Source organism: Parus major, chromosome 11 (assembly GCF_001522545.3).
Source record: "Parus major isolate Abel chromosome 11, Parus_major1.1, whole genome shotgun sequence".
NCBI classification, from domain to species: Eukaryota; Metazoa; Chordata; class Aves; order Passeriformes; family Paridae; genus Parus; species Parus major.
Genome location: NC_031780.1, coordinates 17,737,783 through 17,758,299, shown reverse-complemented (window position 1 = coordinate 17,758,299; position 20,517 = coordinate 17,737,783). Strand labels below are relative to the sequence as shown.

Here is a 20,517-nt window from a genome sequence, read left to right as displayed (position 1 = left end):
CGGGGCCCAGAGAGCCCGGCCGGAGACAGCCCGGCTGTGGCCCGAGACAGCCCGGCCCGTGGCCCGAGGGAGCCCGACCCGCGGCTGTGTGTGCCCGCGGCCCGAGTCTGCCCACGGCCGGGCCCTTGTCGCGGCCGCTCGCAGGGTTTCTGTCCCTGCGCTGCTGCGGCCGCGCTGTGCCCGACCCCGGGAGCGGGGCACAGGATCGAGAGGCCGCCCCGCCCGGGCCGGGGGCTGGCGGGGAGCGAGGCGGCCGCGTCCCCGCGCCGGTGGGAACCGGGGGCCCGCCCGTACTTCCAGGAGGGTCCGGCACCCCCCACAGCCCGAGGGGAGAAGCCCAAATCGCGTGTCCCGGCTGGGTTCCCGGACGGGCAGAGCCGGGAGCTCGTCCCGGGCCCGGCGGGAGGGACAGCGCGGTACGGTGTGCCCGGCCGGGCCGTGACCCGGCACCGGGCGTGGGTTCCAGCCTCGGGAGGACTGGGCTCCCTGAGCCCTGCGGGGCTCTTCCAACTCAGAATGTTCCCCGATTCTGGTGAAGTTGGCCGGTGCCCCACGGGCATCGAAGTTGATGGTGGTGTGTTTCTGTACTGATTGGCATCTCCTAATTGTTCCTAGGCTGCTAATTAACACCTGGTACTGTATTCCCATCTCGATCCTAGCTGCCGTGTGGTTTGCCTCCGTAGAATGTTGAGATGAACGGGAAGGAATATCAAAATCATCCCAAAAAAGTATCAACAGTTCTCCTGACAACAGAAATTATGGCAAATTTCTAAATTTCATAGATTCCTGGTTAATTTTTCTTTTCTAACTTAGTATTAGGAAAGAAATCCTAAATGCTGTCAGGCTAGGAAACATCTGGTTCATAGAGTCACAGGAAGATTATGCACCATTTCACTATTATGTTTGTTATAAAATACATCACTTTTTGTGGAAAAAAGTTCTTTTTGCCCTTATTAGTTTTCAGACACTTTGGTGAACATCAGTTCTGCCCAAACAAGCATATACTTACTGTGTATATACACACATATGCTCACATCTCAAGCTGTGTGTGAACAAGGTGTGTTTGCAGCTCCCTGAGTGGGAAATGTACACTTCAGTACACAGGTGTGTGTGTTTGCAGTGGGCAGGTCTGAAAATCATCTGTTTATAAAGTAGGCAAGTTTGGAACAAGTTCAAGTGTGCAGACAGTGAAAACAGTACTGTTGGAAAAGTGGGATTTTTTTTTTTTAATGCAGAGAAAAAAAGTTAACGATCTATGTTTTAGCACATAGACCTTGAAAATGTTTTATGTCTGCAAAAGGCCTGCAAAGAATTAGATTTGTAAATTCAGTTGCAGAGCTCAGTAATATAGATACAATTATTCATGTTTACCATTTTTATGGCTATCTGATGTTCTGGAGGGGTTTCATTTTTGTAAAGCCCTGTGGAAAATAAACTATATTTGCAGAAAAATTCTGAGAGTTAGTCTGGGCAAACAGCTTTACTCAGCTCATTTACCACAAAGATACTTCTCCTTGTCAGTCATCAAGTATTTGCTTTACCTTCTCTAATGTTTTTGTGTTTCTTAATTGAAACTGTTACATTTTTTGTGACAATGACTCACCCATCTATAGCTAGACCGAAATTCCAGGTAAGCTTTAAACATTATCCTTTGCTCACAATAGTTAAGTAAATGTGTGCTCTTAGTATGCTTTCGTAGGATTTTAGAGCACTTTATGACCATTCATTCATTAATCCTCATCAAAGATAGCTGAGGAAAATCAAATGTAGACAAACTTATTCTCACAGTCTATTTTAAACGTTAAAGCTCACACATAATTCCCTGCGTGTAAGCCACTCCAGTGCTTGCTTGGCATTATATCCTGTTAAAGGAAACCACCACACAGTTTTTGCAGGATCCTTTTTCCCTGCAATATTACAGTAAAAATAGAATATCGTGGAAGTTATCTAAAAAGTAAGCATGGAAATACATGGACAACTGGGATGTGCCATTGAAATAAACACTTTACCTGCTTATGTGCAAGTTGTGCCAAATGAGCAGTAGCTCTGGAGTCGGGTGTCACAAACAGCCTGATCCCTGCTGGGACACAGCCCTTCTCACTCTGATTTTGGGTCTGTTTCTACAGCAACCACTAACCCATATGACTATAGATAATGCTGTGATACTATCTCATTTTCACATGCATTCTCCAGTCTCATGATTGTTTAAAGACTTTAGTCCTGGAAAAAAATGACACTGATATTCAGTGTCTTCAAGTAATCTACAGCAATTCACATTTAGAGGCAGAATGGCCATTGAGGAAATAGAAAGTTTGGGAATTGCAGGCAGAAGGTATAAAGAGAAGAGGAGTACAAATGTTGTACAAATGTCCCTGTTTACTGCCCATGCAGTATGTTCCTTTAACACAAAAACATTAAGAATTCCCTGGTGCCTTTCACTTAGAGCAAAAACTACTTTGTTGCCCTTGGAATAATTTCTGTTGTGGCTGATTCCTTGTTCACACGTGTTTCCTCCTATCTTCATGGGCAATTTTCTTCTTTGTCTTAAAATAAAAGCCCTACAGACTCCTGGGCTACAACCTACACATTAAAAAATGTTTTGTTCCATAAGCATTTGCCTCTGTTTCCCTCATGATTAAGCCTTTGCTGGATTGTTTGGTGGTTTTTTTATACTTCAGACTTGCACATTTCAGTTAAAAGTTTACTTTGCACACATGATGCTGCTGATTTTTTCATTCTGATCTAACAGCTAAGCCTTTGAATTCTAGAGAAGAAATCACTAATTTCTCCTCAGTGATTTAGAAGAGAGAGGAATAAATATATTTGTATATGTAGTTTACAGGTGGAAGTAAATAGGCTGCTTAGGTATTGTCTTAGGCTGCAATACAAGATGTGACCAGATGTGTTCTATTCCCATCTGTTAAAACCAGCTGGGGCAGTGTTCTTTATCTCTTCCACAGCCCATCCTCCCTCCAGAGGGAAATCTTCTGTTAATGGCCATGGAGTCTCACTGCAGGACTGATACAATTCCATCATCCCACTGGGAGCTGCTCCACCCAGGGGGGAGCCAAGAATTCCTGCCTGGATATAATCTGAGGATTGGAACACCACAGGCAGCCTTTCCCCATTGGATTCCCAGAGGAGAGACCAGACCCTTCTACATCACTGGACCTTCAGAGGAAAACTACACCTTCTACAGAATCACTGCTTCAACAAACCATGTCTGTCACTCCAGGGGGACTGCAGCCAGCATTCAATCAGACTGCTACCAACACCCTGACCAAAGGGGTGTCAGGTGTTCTAACAATGTCAGTGTTTTTATACTACCACATTTTATTTTAATTTTCCTATTAAGTTGTTTTTTTATACATACTAGTGAAGAACTGATATTCCTACTCCCATATCTTTGCCTGAGAGCCCCTTGATTTCAAAATTATAATCATTTGGAGAAAGGGGATTTACATTTTCCATTTTAAGAGAAGCTCCTGCCTTCCTTAGCAAAACACATAATTCCAGGCTGCGAGGAACACTCAGACGTATTTAAGGGCAAATGCACTGAATTATACCAAAATATAACCTTTTCTTAGAAACTGTTACCCCTTTTCTTGGTAATCTCAACCTAGATTTACTCAAAACTGGAAAGATTCTCTCAATATGATTATATTCCTCATGATCACCAAGCAGATGGCATTAATTCAGGAATATCCCAGAAATACAAAGTCCGTAATAGAGGTTTTCCATAATCTTATTATTGCAAATCTCCCTTCTCTTAACAGCCCTGCATTTTGGTATTACAATAATTACTTTTCGTGTTCAGGACTGGCCTGCACCAAGACCAAAATCCTATTGTTAGAAATCTGAATTTTGCAGAGCTGAGGCTATTAAAGCTTCAGAAAGAAGAAGGATCACTGAGTTTCTTTCCTCAGGACTCTGGCTATATTAAAAAAAAAATTAAAGACAGAGAGAAAAAGCAATACGAATAGCTCTGCCTATTTGTTTGAAAAAGCTTATACTTCCTAAGCACAGAGTTCAGTTTTTCACTGTATTTGGTAATTTAAATGACAGAAACTTATCTGTCAACAGCTGATTTTTCAGAGGTAGCCTTTTTGACTAGGTGAGGAGAAAGGAGAGATTGCAGAGTGGCAATCGCTATTTCAGTATCATGCTGCTAATTCTAGCACTGACTCACTACACCCTTGGAAAGTTACAGAGCTTTTGCTCTAACAAATACAAAGTAAAGAAAAGAACCAATCTGTTCTAATAGCAAACATCCATTTTGTTGTCACATTGCCTGGAGTTCATTTGCAGGAAAAATTGAGTGCCTTTATTCTTTCTCTCTATGTAGCTAATAAGTCTTTTAACTAAGTAATTCCAGTTTCTAGTTCTGCATCTTCCAGAACTACTCCCCTTTGTTTGCAGTTATCAAAATATCCATGTTATCTATCTAGAGTTACTTCTGAAAATCAATTATCTCAATTACATGTGCAAAGTAAATGCAATGGTTCTCAAATGGAGGAGGACACAACCCCCCACAGCAGACAGCTGTTCCCCACAGCTTCAATGGGTGACAGCAAAAGGAACCAGGCTAACACAGAAGTCTTACAGCATCTGAAAAATATAATAGATCAATGAGATATATACATCATATAGCAGAAAACTAATGCACTGATGATTTGTGTGCTTTTACAACAAACCCAAGCTGTCACTTCTATAGGTGTTGTGAGCCATGCTTCTCCAGCTACTGCTCCTCACGTTTCCCTCTGCAGCTTTGAGGGGAATGACAGGGTTGGTACTTCAAGCTTGATGAACTGGTTTAATCTAGGTAGAGTCTGCAGTAGTGGTGCTGTGAGATTTGATTTCCTAATGGCCATATTTTTGTTTCATGCTTTTTAAATCATGAACTGTTAGCAAGCACCTTCAGAATCAGCCAACTGCACATATAAAGGTGTGCCCATTTATACAAGTTTCACTTTTTTGTGTGGTATTCTGGTTAGTAGGTTGGGTTCTTCAGCAGTCACATTTCAGAGCCTTTTTTCACAGCTACAAAATACTGTTGATTGTAAATTTATATTTTAACAGAACCCTTACTCAATCTGTGCTGTCATGCTGAAGAATTTGTTCTACAATACAAGCCAGCTCAGGTTCTCCAAAACCAATGTTCCATTTCACTTTCAGATGGTACTTTGACCTGAGAAGTGTGCCATCACAGCCATGGCTTCTTGAGGGATTTGAAGGCAGAGGGAATCTGTTACCTTTGTTACAATTCTTTGCACATAAAAATACTGTCACAAAAATGTGTGCTATTTCACAATTTAGCATATATCATCCCATCTCTTCACTGTATTTCAGAGGACTGCTTAGGAGATGACCAATGTATTCTAGGTACATAAAGATGACCAGATATACATTAGAGTTCAGTAGCCACAAGTCTCTTTGAAGTGAATGAAGCAGCTGAGACTATCTGTGACCATCTATGGAAATATCAGAACATGGAATTAGAAGCTTTCTTGTAAGTACTTGAATTAAAAAATATATCCCTGAAGAATGCCTGGTGTGTGAGGAGGCATCTAGGTGTGTCAACCCAAAGTGTTCACGTTTCTGGAAAAAAAGATTGAACACTATACTCCTTTACAGTTTTTTTTAAAGGATTTTACAAACATGTGTTTGTGTTTGAGTGTTCTTTGGCTTTGATCTGATGTCTAGTGGTCCAATAAAAATCAATATAGCCTTTGTTGTGAATTTCATGGGGCTTGCCTGGAGTTTTACCCCAGCTTCTTTAGTGATTGTACTAAACAATGCAAACTGCAGGTTTTCTGGTATTTACAGAACACGACATGGATCTGTGGACTTCCACTGATCATTTTGGGGGTTTGCTGCCATGTGTATGTAAAATGTTAGGTAAGATAAAGATTGCATAGCTAAAGATGAGTAAAAACAAAATAGATAAATGGATTGAAAGGAAAGTGCTATTTACTGTGTGTGTGTGCACATATAAAATCTGGTTCAAAAGAGACTTGTTAGAACTGAACAAGTCTGAGCGAGAATTAATGGCCCACACCTGGGAATAAGAGGTGAATTCTCAAGTATCCAGGTTTAGTAATTGCCACACCTGTCCTATATTCCCAAAAGCATAAATGAGGCCTGCAAGGATTTAGATAGCTTAGCTTCTGAATGCACAGTGCCATGGCTCTTTTCCAAGGCATCATCAGTCACCGCGTGAAAATCCCCACCCATAATTACTAGGGCATTATTTATCACAGGGTATACTCTAGTGAAGAACTTTACCTTATTCCTATAATATCAAGAAGAGTAAATAGTTTTAGTCATTAATTTTATCCAGACTTCAAAATGCTTCAGAACAGAAGCCTGAAATAAACACCCTTCCAGAAAAGCAATGAAATTGGAGAGGCATAGCTTTGTTTATGGTCTATGGTTTTGGAAAGATGAGGACACAAACTACATTCTTATCAATGATAAGCTTGATATCATTGATAAGAATGCAGTTCTTATTATTCCCTGCAACCAAAATGACCTCTGAAATACCATGAAAAGCTCAAGGAACAGCCATTTGAAACATAAAACTGAGAGTCTGGCACCTGGCAGAGGACAGTCCAACCTGACTGTTTACTCCACCTCAGTTCTGTTCATAAACATGAACAGAAAATGAATTACTTATCATTGTACAAAATATATGTGAGGACAGTTCGAGAAAATGTATTGGCAATTGCAACATGTCTGTCATTGACCTCCTGCTGCTAACAGTGAGGAGAATTTTGGATGAGATAATGAGTGACTGATACTTTGGTCAGGCAAGCAGACTCTATCTTTGTCCCCACCAGAAAAGAAGGTAAGTGCTTACCTCAGCAGCAGTTCCTTCCAGAACGTCAGTTCTTTGCATTTGGTGAGTTAACTGTTTCTAGTCCTGATCCCTTGGCATTTTATATTTTTCAGATCCTGTACTGCTTTAGTGCATAACTTTAAACTCCACAGCCTGCCATCTCTCATTTGATTCAGACAAAACAACTCCTCTCTAGGCCTGAAACTCAAGGATGCCTTATTGTCTCAGGCCCCAGGAGATGTAAACAACAGTGAGCTGGGGGGGACAAACTTGGAGTAAATTACTTCATTACCTGAAATTGTAATTGGGGGATTAACCCCTGCTATGTAAACGCACCAAACTTACAATGTAAGTTGTATGAAAAGCTTGTCACCATTGTCTGTATTGGCTGTAGTCCCTCAGAGGCTTCTGACTGCCCAAGGTGCACCTTTTGAAGGCCTTCAGTAAATACCCACTTTTATTCTCTGAACTTTGTCTAGCCTCTGTTTTAGGTAGCCACTCCAAGGCATCAGTTCTCTTGCCTCCTGAAACAGAAGCGATTTCCAAAGAAACAGTGGAGAAGAGCTTTCTGCTTTGGCTCTGCCAGCCTTCAAACCTAATGCAGGCTCCCAGAAAAACAGAGCATTTGCACTTGCACTTGTAGACATCCAAATATCTCTGTCATTGTGAACTTACAATACACAGTCTGGGTTTGCATTGAATATAAACATTGCAGACAAATTTGTAGAAAAAAACCCACTTTGTAGCATAGGATGAGTGCTCACAGGTGTATGTGTACTCCTAGCAGGAATCTGCACATAGGCACCCACTTCCAGAGAGCTCCAGCTTTGAACACTTCTGCACCACTAGCAAGATAAAGTGGGATGTTGTGCTTTAGTGGTGCCACAGACAACTGAAAAAACTCAGTTTTTCAAAACAGATGCCAATGCCTTAAACACAGGAAGTTTGTACCACAATATTTCATTTGTGTGAACACTGATTTAGTGTAGGGGTATTTATTCAACACCAGTGTATGGCATTAGGAGAGAGTACTGCAGCAATCTGGAACAGCCCATGTGTCTCTGAATTCCCTCACATGAAGGTTGTAGTTCTCATGCCAGTTCACAGTCAGCTCTGACACCTCTTGCTATAGCAGCACTGGTAGCTGAGCTATGGAAACTGAAGAGCTGCATGCTTTTACTTTCTTACTGAGTGTTTTTTAATCGATTTCTGGAAAGGTTTGCAGTCCACTTAAAATTTGGTAAGTCACACATTTGGATACTCCCCCACCAGATGGATGTGATCCAAATATGCAGATCCAAGGACTTGGAAGGATTTCAGTGCTGCAAGGGAGATTTGACTGTGGAGCTCTGAGCCCACTGCAAGAAATAGGCAAGGGGCACTGGGGCAAAGCACCCTCCTGAAGACTGAGTTTGCAGTTGATATGTCACAAGGTCTGAGCTCTTCCTGCAGCATTTTCCAGTTTGAACATATGGCATTTCCTTTACTAGGGACACATACATTTATATGGATTGTCTTCCATGAAACACTGGCACCACTTTTTGCATATCCAGTGGAAATAGCAGTTGAGTTTGCATAGCTGTGTACAAGAGACAACTGCAGTCAGGAGTCCCACAGTGTCTTCAACTTCCATAAAACAGAAGGAACAGGGAACCTCAGACTTTATCAATGACACCCTGAGCTGGGTAAGTGGTGTTTATTTCAGTTTATTTATAAAGGAGAAGAGTAATTCCCATGTGGTCTAGACCCTACCATAGATTCAAATGATCTCTTGATGATTTAAATTAAATGTAAATGGTCCATAAGCCCTGCACTTAGTCACATAAATACTTTCATCTACTAAGCCTTTCTAAAATGTCCCAGAGCATCCATGCTGGTGGGGAATAGCCCCTTTCTAAAGGGAAAATGCTGCCCCACCATCAGCTGTACTGTCTTACCCAACATAAATGCCAGCTGTGTTGGCTGTGGTAACTGTCAGCAGTTGTTTCTCTGACAGGGAGCAGCAGGGTTCTGTGCCAAGTTACACTTTCCTTGTCTTCTGCAGCTGAGTGTCAGACTGCAGACAACCAGCATGGATTCAGCCTTCCCTTGCTATGGGCTCTGTGCCATGTGGGTTTTTAAATCATCATATTCCTTTTAAAAACATTTATTTCAGTAAAATAAAAGCAAGAACTATAGCACCAACACTAAAACATGTTGCATGAATTCTTTATAGAATCATGCAACTCATGTAATTAAAAATCTGGAATTTTTACCTGCTTTAAAGAGGACAGGAGTAATTTTTCTGAAATTAAATTTTAGTTTGCCAAGTCGAATTTCACTTTATATTTACCACATTCAAGTCATAAATGGGAGCAGCTTGTACTGCTCATATTCCCCATTAATATAATTATGTAACATTAATATAATCTTGGTGTTCGTCAAGGAATGTAGAATTTATACTCATATTAACATATTACATGTAAAATTAGCATCTAGCACAATTGTTTAGGCTTGAAAGAATTATTCAAAGTGAATAATTTAGAGTCCAAAACCTTATTCCCATTTCCTATCTTTAATTACAGCACAAGGAAAAAAATAGACATTTTTGCTGCATGGGAGCCCATTTCATAGTTTGTTCATTTTTTACTTGGAAACACAAGTATTTTGCAAGGACTTTTTGTTTGGAATTAGAAACCTCTCAGCCCTGGGCTCTTGCTGAATGGTTAGCCTTGATTATATTTAGCTCCACTATTAACTATGGCCAGGTAAGTCACACGACATTGCTGCTCCCTCCTATCTGAAGGGCAGTGTCTTTTTAGCATTGTTTATGAGCATTTATATACCCAAACCTTGCAAAAAACCTAGCACTGTCACTGGCTTTTTACTTTCTGAAATATTATTGCAAACAAAATACTTTTATGATTCTGTAAAATAAGTAAAAAATATGATGGCTTCCACCAAAATTAATCTTCTGATTGTATTTGTATGAGTTCTGATAATATTTATTTCAAGTATTCAGTAGCTCAGATGTCAGTTGCCTTTGAGCACTAAGCAGAAGGAATGGTTTATTCCAAACATCATCATTTGAAGTAGCCAGCCCTGTTTTCCTCCAAAATTTTGAAACTTTGGATTCTAGATTTTTATCTGTCTGTGATCCTTTCAGGAAAATCCTACTGATCATTAGATTTGCTTGCTTTGTGATTAACTCTTATTTCAATTAAGACTTGTTTTACCTAAAGCAGAAGATTCCAGTTTGAACAAAAAAAAAAAGTAAATATGAAGGTTTTAAAGAACTCACGTGGTGGTGAGTAAAGACTCCTTATTTCTATGAACAGGACTGGCATGCTGAATGTTCCTGTGGGCAACTTCTCTTTCTGTGAAGGCTGAGAAGTCAGAATAGCTGTTATCCCAGCAGGCAGGAGTGCCAGCTTCTTTCTCTGGATGTCTCAAGTGACCTTGGAAATCCCTGCAGGAAAGGAGGGGCCAGTGGCCACAGGAGAGCCCTGAGCCTGCTGCAGGTCAGCTCCATGCTCTCTCCAAAGGATGAGCTGCCTCCAGCTCTGGCCTTACTCCTAGGAGGGCCAAGGAAATCCTGATGCCAGAAGTGCCACTAGGATTAGCTTGGAACTGATGACAAAACTGTGTTCCTTTTCAAGTTAAGATTGCCTCTGACTTGATTCCTTCCTTCTGTTGCTCCCCATGCTGGTGGTTGGTTTGATCACAGCTTGGATTCTTTGGTTATGCCACCGAGTGACTCTTAGAACTTTGCTGAGCTTCCTTCCTTCCTGAGCTCCCTTTCCTCTTGCTGCCATTGACATTTTGTATTTAGTGGGTCAGCTCCTGCTTGGATTATTCATGCCAGCAATCCCTGGGCTAATAGTGGGATAATTAAAGAAAACTGAATTTATCTCAACAAGGGGGTCAGATTTCAAGATACACAGTGACATCTGCTCTGAGCAGTAAAATTGCTTCCTCTTACTTTAGAGTCAATACTTAGAGAACCTGACATTTTAAAATATGAGTTAAGTGTGTTCCCAAAACTTTCCACCACCAAAGTTGAATGCTTTATGACATTAATAAAAGGAGGTTTGCACCAAAAGTATATTATCTTCATATATTAAAATTTTAGTCCTTAACTCCATAGGTATTTTGAGCATCAAATATTTGCAGGCTGGCAATCAAAAACTGTGAAGTCATGGCTTATCCCAGTGTCCAACCAGTGAATCACACAGTATCTTCACTCTAAGAGTAGTGGAAAAAGCCCAGCAGATCCCTGAGTTCTCTGAGGGCTCTCATGCTGAAGTCTGACATGGATTTAGCAATGTCTTCATCTGTGAAACAACAGCATGAGGCTTTCAGATCCATTTTGTACTACAGAATGTAAACTTTTACCACATTTTTACTCTTTAGCCTAATCTTGATCCATGTAACAGTCTCTCCTAAAGGGGAATAAATTGGATGAGAACATAGAATTTAGTCCATGTGAAGGTCTAAGTTTTATGACAGGATATCCCATACATTATGTACTAAAATACATAATTAAGAAATGCTATAACTATTTTAATAAACTGATCTTTCTCTTCATTTCAGTCCCATTGCACTCACTTTTCATATTTTCTTCTGTTTGTACATTCTTTGTGTAGCAAAGCATCTCTTTCTATACTTCTGAAAAATGCATAACATTTTTTGGTATTTTTGGGTTTTGTTTTTTTTCCAGAAACTCAAAAAATAATGTTTACATTGCCAGCTACTTATAAGGAATGATCTTTTTTGAAAATATTTAGAGAACAGCAAAATGTAACATCTAAATCAGTGGCAAGATTCCTCATTACCTAAGGAGTCTTCTCAAGTACTAGCTCAGCTTTGTAGATGTGCCTTCCCAAAACCAGATGATTTTGGATTGACTATGGACTGCCAAAGTTACGCTTAAAAACGACCTTTTGCATGAAAAGGACAGGTATGAATAATGTTGCAGGATGACTACATGAATATTTTCAAAGGATTAATGCACAGTCACATACAAGAGACAAATAAGGGTATTTTCCTCTTTGTGTTCCCAGAGGTGTGCTGTGAAACCAATGTTGTTGTTCAGCCTTAGATGCCACTTTGGGTAGTGATGCAAATTGCTGTTTTAAGGAGAAGCTCATAATGATAATGTACTCTGGGTATCAGTGAATTACTCATACAGGTGAGGAGATGCTACTGCTCTAACTAGCAGGGTTTGGTAAACACTGATGCTAACCCAGCTGAGCAGTCCTGCTGACAACATATTAAGTCACTGTTATTTCAGCCTCTAGTTTTAGGTGCAGTTCAGGACATTGAGATTTGTAAATCTAAGTTCCCTGCACAGCTCATGCAGGCACTTTGAGAGCATCTTAATTAAATGCCAGAAGTTGGTGTCACCTAAGTGGGGGAGAAAAAAAGTATAATTTTTCTGGATTTTCAAAGATTTTAAATCTCTAGGTTTGGACTACTTCTTGTATAATGTCATGAAAAGTAGCTAGCCAAAGTCTAAGAGATATAATGTTCAGAGAATACTTAGAACACCCCTAAAAGCACAGCTGAGAACTGAGTTTGGGATAGGATACTCTTTTACTGTTCTGCTGCATAATTTATATGCCAGGTAAAGGTCTGCACAGGTTCCTACTGGGATCAGTGAGAGTTTCCAATCCAGTAGACTAGGGCTAGGGTCTAGAAGAAAATAAGCTGTATTTTCTATATGTTTCTTTCAGCATACAATGGCAAATATCAAAAAGAATGACTTTTTCTTGGCAGTTCACCTCAGAGATAAATTTATTTCAGATAAAAAATTGATCTATTTCCATTTAAAAAACCAACAGACAAGAGGGCACTGCATGAAAGGATTTCCTTTGTAGGAACACAGTAGCTGAACTTTTGCATGCTCACTGATGGTGGTATTAGAAGGCTACTATTAAGGCATAGGAGAGATAAAACACTCAGCTTTGATTTGTATTTCTTGTATGGCTTGGCAAGTCATTCTATCTCACGGCTCTCTAACTATGGAATAGAGAGTAATAAACTGCTCCATCATCCAGAGAGATGGAGAATGAACAAATTAAAGATGATGAGCCACTTATGATGAGAGAAACCATTGAAGTTTGTAAGGTAAAGACAAAAGGTTGGAAATTCAGGTGTGAAAGAAAGGAGTTTATCATTTAATCAGAGGTGAAAGACTAAAGAGTGAGAATGGGTGATTGTGGATAGGCCAAATACTGAACAAAGGGATAACTGATGCATACCACCAGGAGAATTACTGTTAAACATCATAACTGTTTTTGTGGAGGTCTTAAGGCAAAGTGATGGCCCAGGACTGCAGAAGAAGCAGTACACTGAGCAGTGACGAGCAAGTGTCACTTGGTTGGGGCTTTTTTTTGGTGGTATTTCAACTGTATGTTCTTTAGAACAGGATTTAATCCTGTGTCTGAAAAACATCTGCAGTATTTTGGGCACCGTGGATGTGGGCAGTGAAATGTGGTCCTAATTACAAGAGAGGAACTGTGTATGCAATGGCTCATTAACCATGCAAAGACTGTGAATGGATAAGAAACAACTTCACAGACTGATTGGTGCAAGATTAGAGGTGACAAGCTGGAAACAGACTGGGCTGTGAGGGTCATTTGAATGGAAGTGAGCAGTTATCAGGTAAATGGAAGTGAAAAGATGCCCTCAGTCACCTAGCTTGGAAATTGTAAAGGACTGAGCTCTCAGTAGAAGAGCCAGAAGTCAGAAGAGCACAAGAATACCAAGAACTGTGACATGGTCACAGACACCTTGAAAACAAGGGGAATGGTACAAAAAAGAGGATGATATCCTATCTTCCTCAAGTGGATCTGAGTTGGTTCACCTTGGAGTTGTGTTTCTCCAAAGGTGAAAAGCTGTAATGATAAGTCATTAAATCATCTGTTGTTGGACTAAATACACATTGAAAAATGGTAAGCAGTCCCCAGCTGCCTTTCCCAGCTGAAGGGAAGGTTTTGGTTGACTTGTCACACACTGCTGCATACTGATCTATGAGCCTCCAAGGCTTTGGCATATAAAGTCTTTTCCTTTGAAAATTGTCATGTGGGGCAGCTTTTATGTGCAGTATCACGTGTCTCCTCCCTGGGGCAGAAAACACAACAGGAGAGGGGAGAAGTTTGTGTTTCAGTGTACCACAACAAGTGAGATGGTAGATTGCCAGCTCTTTATTTGCATAGGAAACCACTGCTGCTCCATCCCTGCCTACTCCCCAGGTGCACTCAGGACACAGCTGAGGATATTATCCTCTTGTCACTCCATCCTTTCTGCTCCACAGTGCCCACCCCAATCTTCTTTCCTCCCACCAGTTCTGCAAGTGGAAGAGAGGAGAGGCTGGGCTCCCATTCACCCCAAGAAGTTTTGCGTGCAGACTCCTGCCTGGAGCTTTGTCAGTAGCAACAAAATATTCTGGTTTAACAAGGTAGTAAAATAAATGTGCAGCTGCACTCTGGTTGCTAACAGGGCTGCCACATGCTATGTTGTGCACAAACTGCCAGGCTGTGGGATCAGCAGGCAGAGCACCATCCTGCCCATATCCTGCAGCCCATGTGGAGCCCACAGGAGTGAGAGACCTGAGAACAACACAGGAGCAGGGCTTAGGTGAAATAAAGACACTTCAATGTTCCAGTACAATTAAAAACTCTTAATAGTCACAAATGCACTTGGTCACATTCCTCCTCAGTTATGTTTTTCTGCTCAGTTTCCTTCCCTGAGCAGAGATGAGTGCAGCTGAGTCGGTACAGATGACTCTTGCTGCTGTTTAGAATTGTGGAGCACTTCACTCGCCCTCCCTGAGCTTCTGGACAGCAAGATGTGCTTTGGGATGGAAGAATAGCACCCTCAAGAGTTGACAGCGCTGCTTCAGGGAGCCACAGTGTGCAACACGCATCCTTCCTCTCTAAGTTAATCAGCTGCCTGGTTCATGGAACTACAGCAACAAGTTTTAATATTTGAAATACTTTGTATTAAATATTCACTTATATCACTGCTGATATGAATGTGGAAATAAGCATTTGTGCCTGTTTGGGGATGATCAAGTTAATTAAATAAACATTTAATTTGTCTTCAAACAGGGAGGGAAAATAAAAAGACAAAGATATGTCTTTTTTATAAGGCTGGGAATTCATTTTATACTATATTAAAATAATTTGAACAGGAATTTAGGTTTCCATGTAAAAAATAGAAGATTTAAAAGTCCTTAACTTAAATAAAAGGGGTCTATGTAAAAAAAAACCCAACAAAACTGAGCAAACCAGTCCTTAAACTGTGGGGACTTGTTCGTTAATTACAGTAATTAGGAATGGAATCTGATCCTAAATGTTCTGATTTACTTTAATTTTTTTTTTTAATATGTAGTTAGGCCTTAATTTCAGAATGATTATAAAATGTGAGAATGTTTTAAAGACGAGAGAGGTGTGGATATTGTTATTAAATTACAAACTTAGTGATACACTTCTGCTTACACTTTCTTGGTTATCCTTCTGCTGTTTCATGCAGCACTGACTTTTTATTTGAAATGTTCATGGCCTATTCCTATTTCTGCTGAAACAGAAGTTTTCAAAGTCTTTGACTTTGGAGTCAGACAAAGCCTCTTGAAAGCTCTGAGCATAAACTGCTTACCAGCTTTTATTCCAGATGATATTTCACCCAGCAGGCAGAAGTAGATGATATATCTCCCAGCTCTGTGTTTGTCCCATTTCTGGAAATGGGTTCATCTGAATAGAACAAGCTGAATTTGGACAGTTGGGTACAGTCAGGGACATTTTACTCTCATTTACTCTCAGACTCATTTTACTGAAATACCTGAAACTCCTGTCATAGACTTGAGGCTTTTCCTCTGGACCAGGACTTTGCTCAGAGTTCTTATGAGTTTTCATTGCTTAGGCAGCGCTGCAGCTCCCTGTGGAAACAGCCCTGTGAGGCACTGCTACTGCATTGAAACCAAGACATATAATTTTAGAAAATACTGACTGTATATAAAAACAATTTAGGAATTTTTTTTTTTCCGATTGATAAAGTATACTTTGTAATCTGTAAATTAATGTTTCCATGTTTTAATTACAGAACCCATTCTCCTGAGAGAACACTGGAGTGTGCCAGCTGACTCTGCTGGCCTTCCATTTGCTCATGAAACAGAAGTTCACACCTGCATTGTGTGAAACAAAAACATGGGATTTTGGTGCATTGTCATTTTTGTTTCCTTGTCAATTACTTTTAATTGCAAGAAATCTCTCAAACCCTTTCTGCGGAATTTACTGTCACAAATTTCTGTTTTACTAAAACACTCAGAACTAAGAATTGAATTTTTTTTCCTCCAGCCATCACTATGTTTGATTCATTTTCCCTGCAGATGTTTCTGGAGCAATTTTAAGCTCGCACCTGCTCCAGCGGGCTTGGCTCATCCTTTCAAGGGGACCTTCAGGACCAGGAGAGCTGAATGCCCGTGGGGCTGCCCAAGCGCAGCTGGGTGTTTGTAAGAAGGGACAGACACATCTCTTCTGCGTACTGCGAGTGATGGCAGCAAGAGGAGTTCCGTGCATCCTCAGCCGGCCCGAAGTGAAGTTTGGGACGGAGGCTCCTGGGGAGGCCTGGACAGCGGAGCCACATGCAGGCACATAGAGAGAATGGGACACGCAGGATCCTCTCCAGTCCCGCTCTTGAGGGAACAGTGATCTCCTTCAAAAGCCGCAGAAAGCGAGGCTGGGCAGGCTGCGGCGGGGCCAGGCACACGGCAGCACACGGGGAGGCCGGGCCGCTGCAGCGCTGTGAGGGAGGCTCCGGGCCCAGCTGCGCCCGCTCGACCCCGGCTCAAGGCCGGGAGGAGGCCAGGCCCGGCACTGCTCGGGATCGCTGAGTGTGCCTTTGGGGAAATCTGGCATTAAATTTACCTGCTCCATTGGTGCGGGGAATGAAGCGGCCCGCAGGTGACCCGGCTCGGGCTGTTCCTTGCAAGCGGGGCAGCTCCTCTGGGCTCGGGACCGGGACCTGGCGGCCTGGCCGATCGCCTCCGAGCCGGGGAGCCTCAGGGGCCACCGGGCCCTCCGCCCCTGTCCGCCGGGCGCCATCCCGGACAGGTCCTGGCGGCGCTGGGGGCCGGGCTCCGCGGGTCCCGCTGTGACCGGCCGAGCCCCGCGGGTGCCGCCGGGCCGCGCTGGAATGCGGCGGGGGCGGCATCGCTTGGCTGCTCCGAGCCGCAGGGCTCCGCCGGCAGGTAACCACCGCCGGGGAGCCAGCGCCTGGGGTCCCAAACCCGACGGGGCGAATATTCCCGACTGGGCAACTGTGTGCAAGCAGGCGCGGATGGTGAACTTTGAGACTGTCTGCGAAGCGCGGCCGGGGAGCGCCGGGCCGGAGCTCTCGGCGCGGAGGCGGGAGCGGGCGCTGGAAATGTCCCGGCCGCGTTTGGCCGCTCTGCCCCGCCGAGCGGCCTCGGCAGCGCGGGCGCAAAGTCCCCGCTCCGTGCCCCGGGCCTCCGAACAGCGCCGAGCTTCCTCGGCGGGACTCATCCCGGGCTCAGCGCCCGCCGAGCTCGGGGCGGCGGCGGGAGGGGGGAAGGGGGGCCCAGGAGTGCGGGGCACTCTCCCCGCGGTGTGGCGGCTCCCGGGGGCGGGCGGGAGGTCGGCTGCGCCCGGCCGGGGCGCTGGGAGCCGACTGCGCGGCGGTCAAAGGTTCCCAGCAGGAGGCTGGACACTAGAGGGCGATCCCCGGCCCTTCTGTGGGCTGTATATATACGGCACGCAGGACCGCGGCAGCCCACTAGCAACAGGGCAGGCAGCGAGCGGAGCGGGGCTGGGCCGGGGGACGGGCTCCGGGCGCACCGAGCCGTGCCGCGCAGCGCCGTGCCGCGACATTGCTACAGCCGCCGCCGCTGCCGTCCCGTCCGAAACCTGGATTGCAGGAGCCCTTCACCATGCCCGGCAGACTGTAGTTGCTTCATGGAGCAAGCCAATTTCTACGAGGTCGATTCCCGGCCCCCGATGAGCAGCGGCCAGCACCACCAGCTCCAGACTCCCCTGCCCGGCAGCACCTACAGCTACAGAGAGGCTTCCTCGGCGGCAGCACCTGCTGCGGGCGGCGCGGAGCTCGGCGATATCTGCGAGAACGAGAACTCCATCGACATCAGCGCCTACATCGACCCCGCCGCTTTCAACGACGAGTTCCTGGCCGACCTCTTCCAGCACAACAAGCAGCAGGAGAAAGCCAAGGCCATCCTGGCCGGGGATTTCGACTTCCACACCATGCACGGGGCCGGCGCCGCCGCCTCGGCGCCGGGGCACCAGCCGCAGCACCACCAGCAGCCGCTCTTCGGCTGCGTGGCCGGTTACATGGACGGCAAGCTCGACCCCCTGTACGAGCGCATCGCCGCGCCGGGCTTGCGGCCGCTGGTGATCAAGCAGGAGCCCCGCGAGGAGGAGGAGGTGAAGTCGGCGGCCCTGTCGGCCCTCTATCCCCATCACGCCCCGCAGCAGCACCCGTCCCACCTCCAGTACCAGATCGCCCACTGCGCCCAGACCACCATGCACCTCCAGCCCGGGCAGCCCACGCCGCCCCCCACGCCCGTGCCCAGCCCGCACCACCCGCACCACCCGCACCCTCCCGGCGGCCTGCCCGCCGCGGGCACCCTCAAGATGATGCCCTCGGACCACCGGAGCAAATCGAAAAAGACAGTGGACAAGAACAGCAACGAGTACCGGGTGCGCCGGGAGCGCAACAACATCGCGGTGCGCAAGAGCCGGGACAAGGCCAAGCAGCGCAATGTGGAGACGCAGCAGAAGGTGCTGGAGCTCACCACCGACAACGAGCGGCTGCGCAAGCGGGTGGAGCAGCTCACCCGGGAGCTGGAGACTCTGCGGGGCATCTTCAGGCAGCTGCCCGAGAGCTCGCTGGTGAAGGCCATGGGCAGCTGCGCCTAGCGCCGTGCCGGGACCGGCCGGGCTGCCCTGGCCGCGCATAGATACTCTATGTACCGGCGCCCGGCAAGCGCCGCGGGGAGGGGAATGGGGGGTTGTTTTGGTTTTGTTTTGTTTCGTTTGTTTTTTATCGATTCACGACCTATACCAGAAGCCAGGCAGCTCTAGTATTAAAAGGTTTGTGCCTTAGAGATGACATACGAATAAGCTGAAAACATGGTGGGTTTTCTAAGGAGGAAGGCAAGGGGAAGAAAGAATTAAAAGACCACGTGTCTACACAGGGTAAATTACAGTAATAATAATAATAATAATAACAATAACAACAACAGTAATAAAGCACACGTAGCAACCCAGATGTGCCTTAAAAGCTGGCTGCAGGAGCTCTGGGGCTTACTATGCCCTCCAGCCTTGCAGGGTGCAAGGAGAAGGACAGAGGGGTGTGCGGGCTCGAGGTTTGGGGTGTCTGGGGTGTCCTGCCAGACCCCTTGCAGCTGGCCTGCAGTGCAGCAGGCAGGAGCAGCTTTGGGGAAGTCAGCGATGAGGACTTGAGGCTGAGATGTGCAGCACTGGACGCCGTTGGGAGCACTGAGGTGTGGGGCAGCCACCAGACTGCTGCCAGGACTGTCGCAGCCTGGCTGGGCTGCCTGTGCCCAGCCCTGTCCCCTGCCTTGGCTGGGAGCGGGGCAAGGGGCCGGCACCGCTGCAGGACCGATGGACAGCCTGGGACTGATGGAGCAGCAGCTTGCAAGAGTATGGTGAGCTCTCTCCATCGAAAGAAAGAGCAGCAATGTCTTGTACTGTATGTCACGACGTGGCGAAGCACAAATGAATAAATACCTATTGATGCGGGTATTTACTATGAACTTTCAGTGTATTTTGCTTTATTCCAGGACATTTAGCTCTTCTCCAAGTCTCTGTCTGCCCAAACTGTGCCTCATGTAATGTGAAAGCCGTTCCGTGTACACTAGCTATACTTTATTGCCTTACTTAGATCTTTGCCATCACACAACTTTCTTATCTGGTGACAGAGACTATGCCCTTGTGCTGCAACGTTATTTTATTATTTGTATGGGTGGGTGAGTATGAGTGTGTGTTGCCTTCTTCACATTGTCCTGTATTGGCTGCTGCCTCCCAACCCCAAGGCAGGAGTGCCTGGAACGGGGCATGGGTTGTGGGGCTGCAGGATGCCTGGTGTGGGGCAAGGAGGCTTGTCCCTGGTGCTGCTGCACCTTTGGACTCTGGAGCTTCTCCCAGAGTGAGAGAAAAATAAACAAACAAACAGGCCCCCTGGGCATTCTGGTAGCCATGCGGAACATTTCTTCCTTGTGTCGTAGCTGCGTAACAGTTTGTCCAACTGAAGTAAGCCTTGACAAGAGAGAACAAGGTGGATGGAGCTGTTTGGAAGCATGACAGTGAGAGCACAGTGCTGGCAGCATGTGAATGTGTGTGCAGTGTGTGTGTATGGTATGTATACGTGTATGTATATGCACACACATTGGTGCGTTGTTTTTTTTTATTTTAATGGGGGGGGGAACTGCATATAAAATTTGTCAGAAGCCCTGGTTACCTTCATAAATAAACAGCATATATTCTACCATAATGATCCGCCTCTCTGCTTGTTTCCAGTCCTTCTCCTGTAGCAGGAGCGCAAAAGCTCTCTTCTTCCTCCAGACCAGCATCCAGCTCTCCACCGACTTCTGCATCCCCTTCCAGGGCTGGTGACTAAAACGCGTTAATGGAGTGCAACTC

At 45.0% G+C, this 20,517-nt stretch overlaps 2 protein-coding genes across 4 annotated transcripts; one reads left to right on the top strand and one right to left on the bottom strand.

Moving 5' to 3' along the window:
- Nucleotides 1-14,002: 14,002 nt before the first annotated feature.
- LOC117245000 lies at nt 14,003-17,375 on the bottom strand. 3 transcript variants are annotated; one of them, XM_033517220.1, is made up of 3 exons: nt 16,747-17,375; nt 16,238-16,534; nt 14,003-15,758 (listed from the first exon to the last, which is right to left on the bottom strand). In XM_033517220.1, exons 1-2 carry the CDS (start codon nt 17,362-17,364, stop codon nt 16,277-16,279), a joined length of 876 nt encoding a protein of 291 aa, XP_033373111.1. In that variant the 5' UTR covers nt 17,365-17,375; the 3' UTR covers nt 14,003-15,758; nt 16,238-16,276. The 3 variants fall into 3 exon arrangements, with proteins under 3 accessions (XP_033373111.1, XP_033373110.1, XP_033373112.1); XM_033517219.1 differs by having other exon boundaries at nt 14,003-16,534; XM_033517221.1 differs by lacking the exon at nt 16,238-16,534.
- A 224-nt stretch (nt 17,376-17,599) lies between these two features.
- CEBPA (CCAAT enhancer binding protein alpha) lies at nt 17,600-20,070 on the top strand. Its single transcript, XM_015639518.3, has one exon. It carries the CDS (start codon nt 17,794-17,796, stop codon nt 18,769-18,771), a length of 978 nt encoding a protein of 325 aa, XP_015495004.1. The 5' UTR covers nt 17,600-17,793; the 3' UTR covers nt 18,772-20,070.
- Nucleotides 20,071-20,517: the final 447 nt, after the last annotated feature.

Bases quoted from the DNA above. Each gene is read 5' to 3' on its own strand.
- LOC117245000 (XM_033517219.1), bottom strand. From the start codon at position 17,364: ATGAGTCCCGCCGAGGAAGCTCGGCGCTGTTCGGAGGCCCGGGGCACG. The intron at 16,535-16,746 runs GTAAATTTAATG...CGGCTTTTGAAG, and splicing joins TCCCCGCACCAATGGAGCAG to GAGATCACTGTTCCCTCAAG.
- CEBPA (XM_015639518.3), top strand. From the start codon at position 17,794: ATGGAGCAAGCCAATTTCTACGAGGTCGATTCCCGGCCCCCGATGAGC.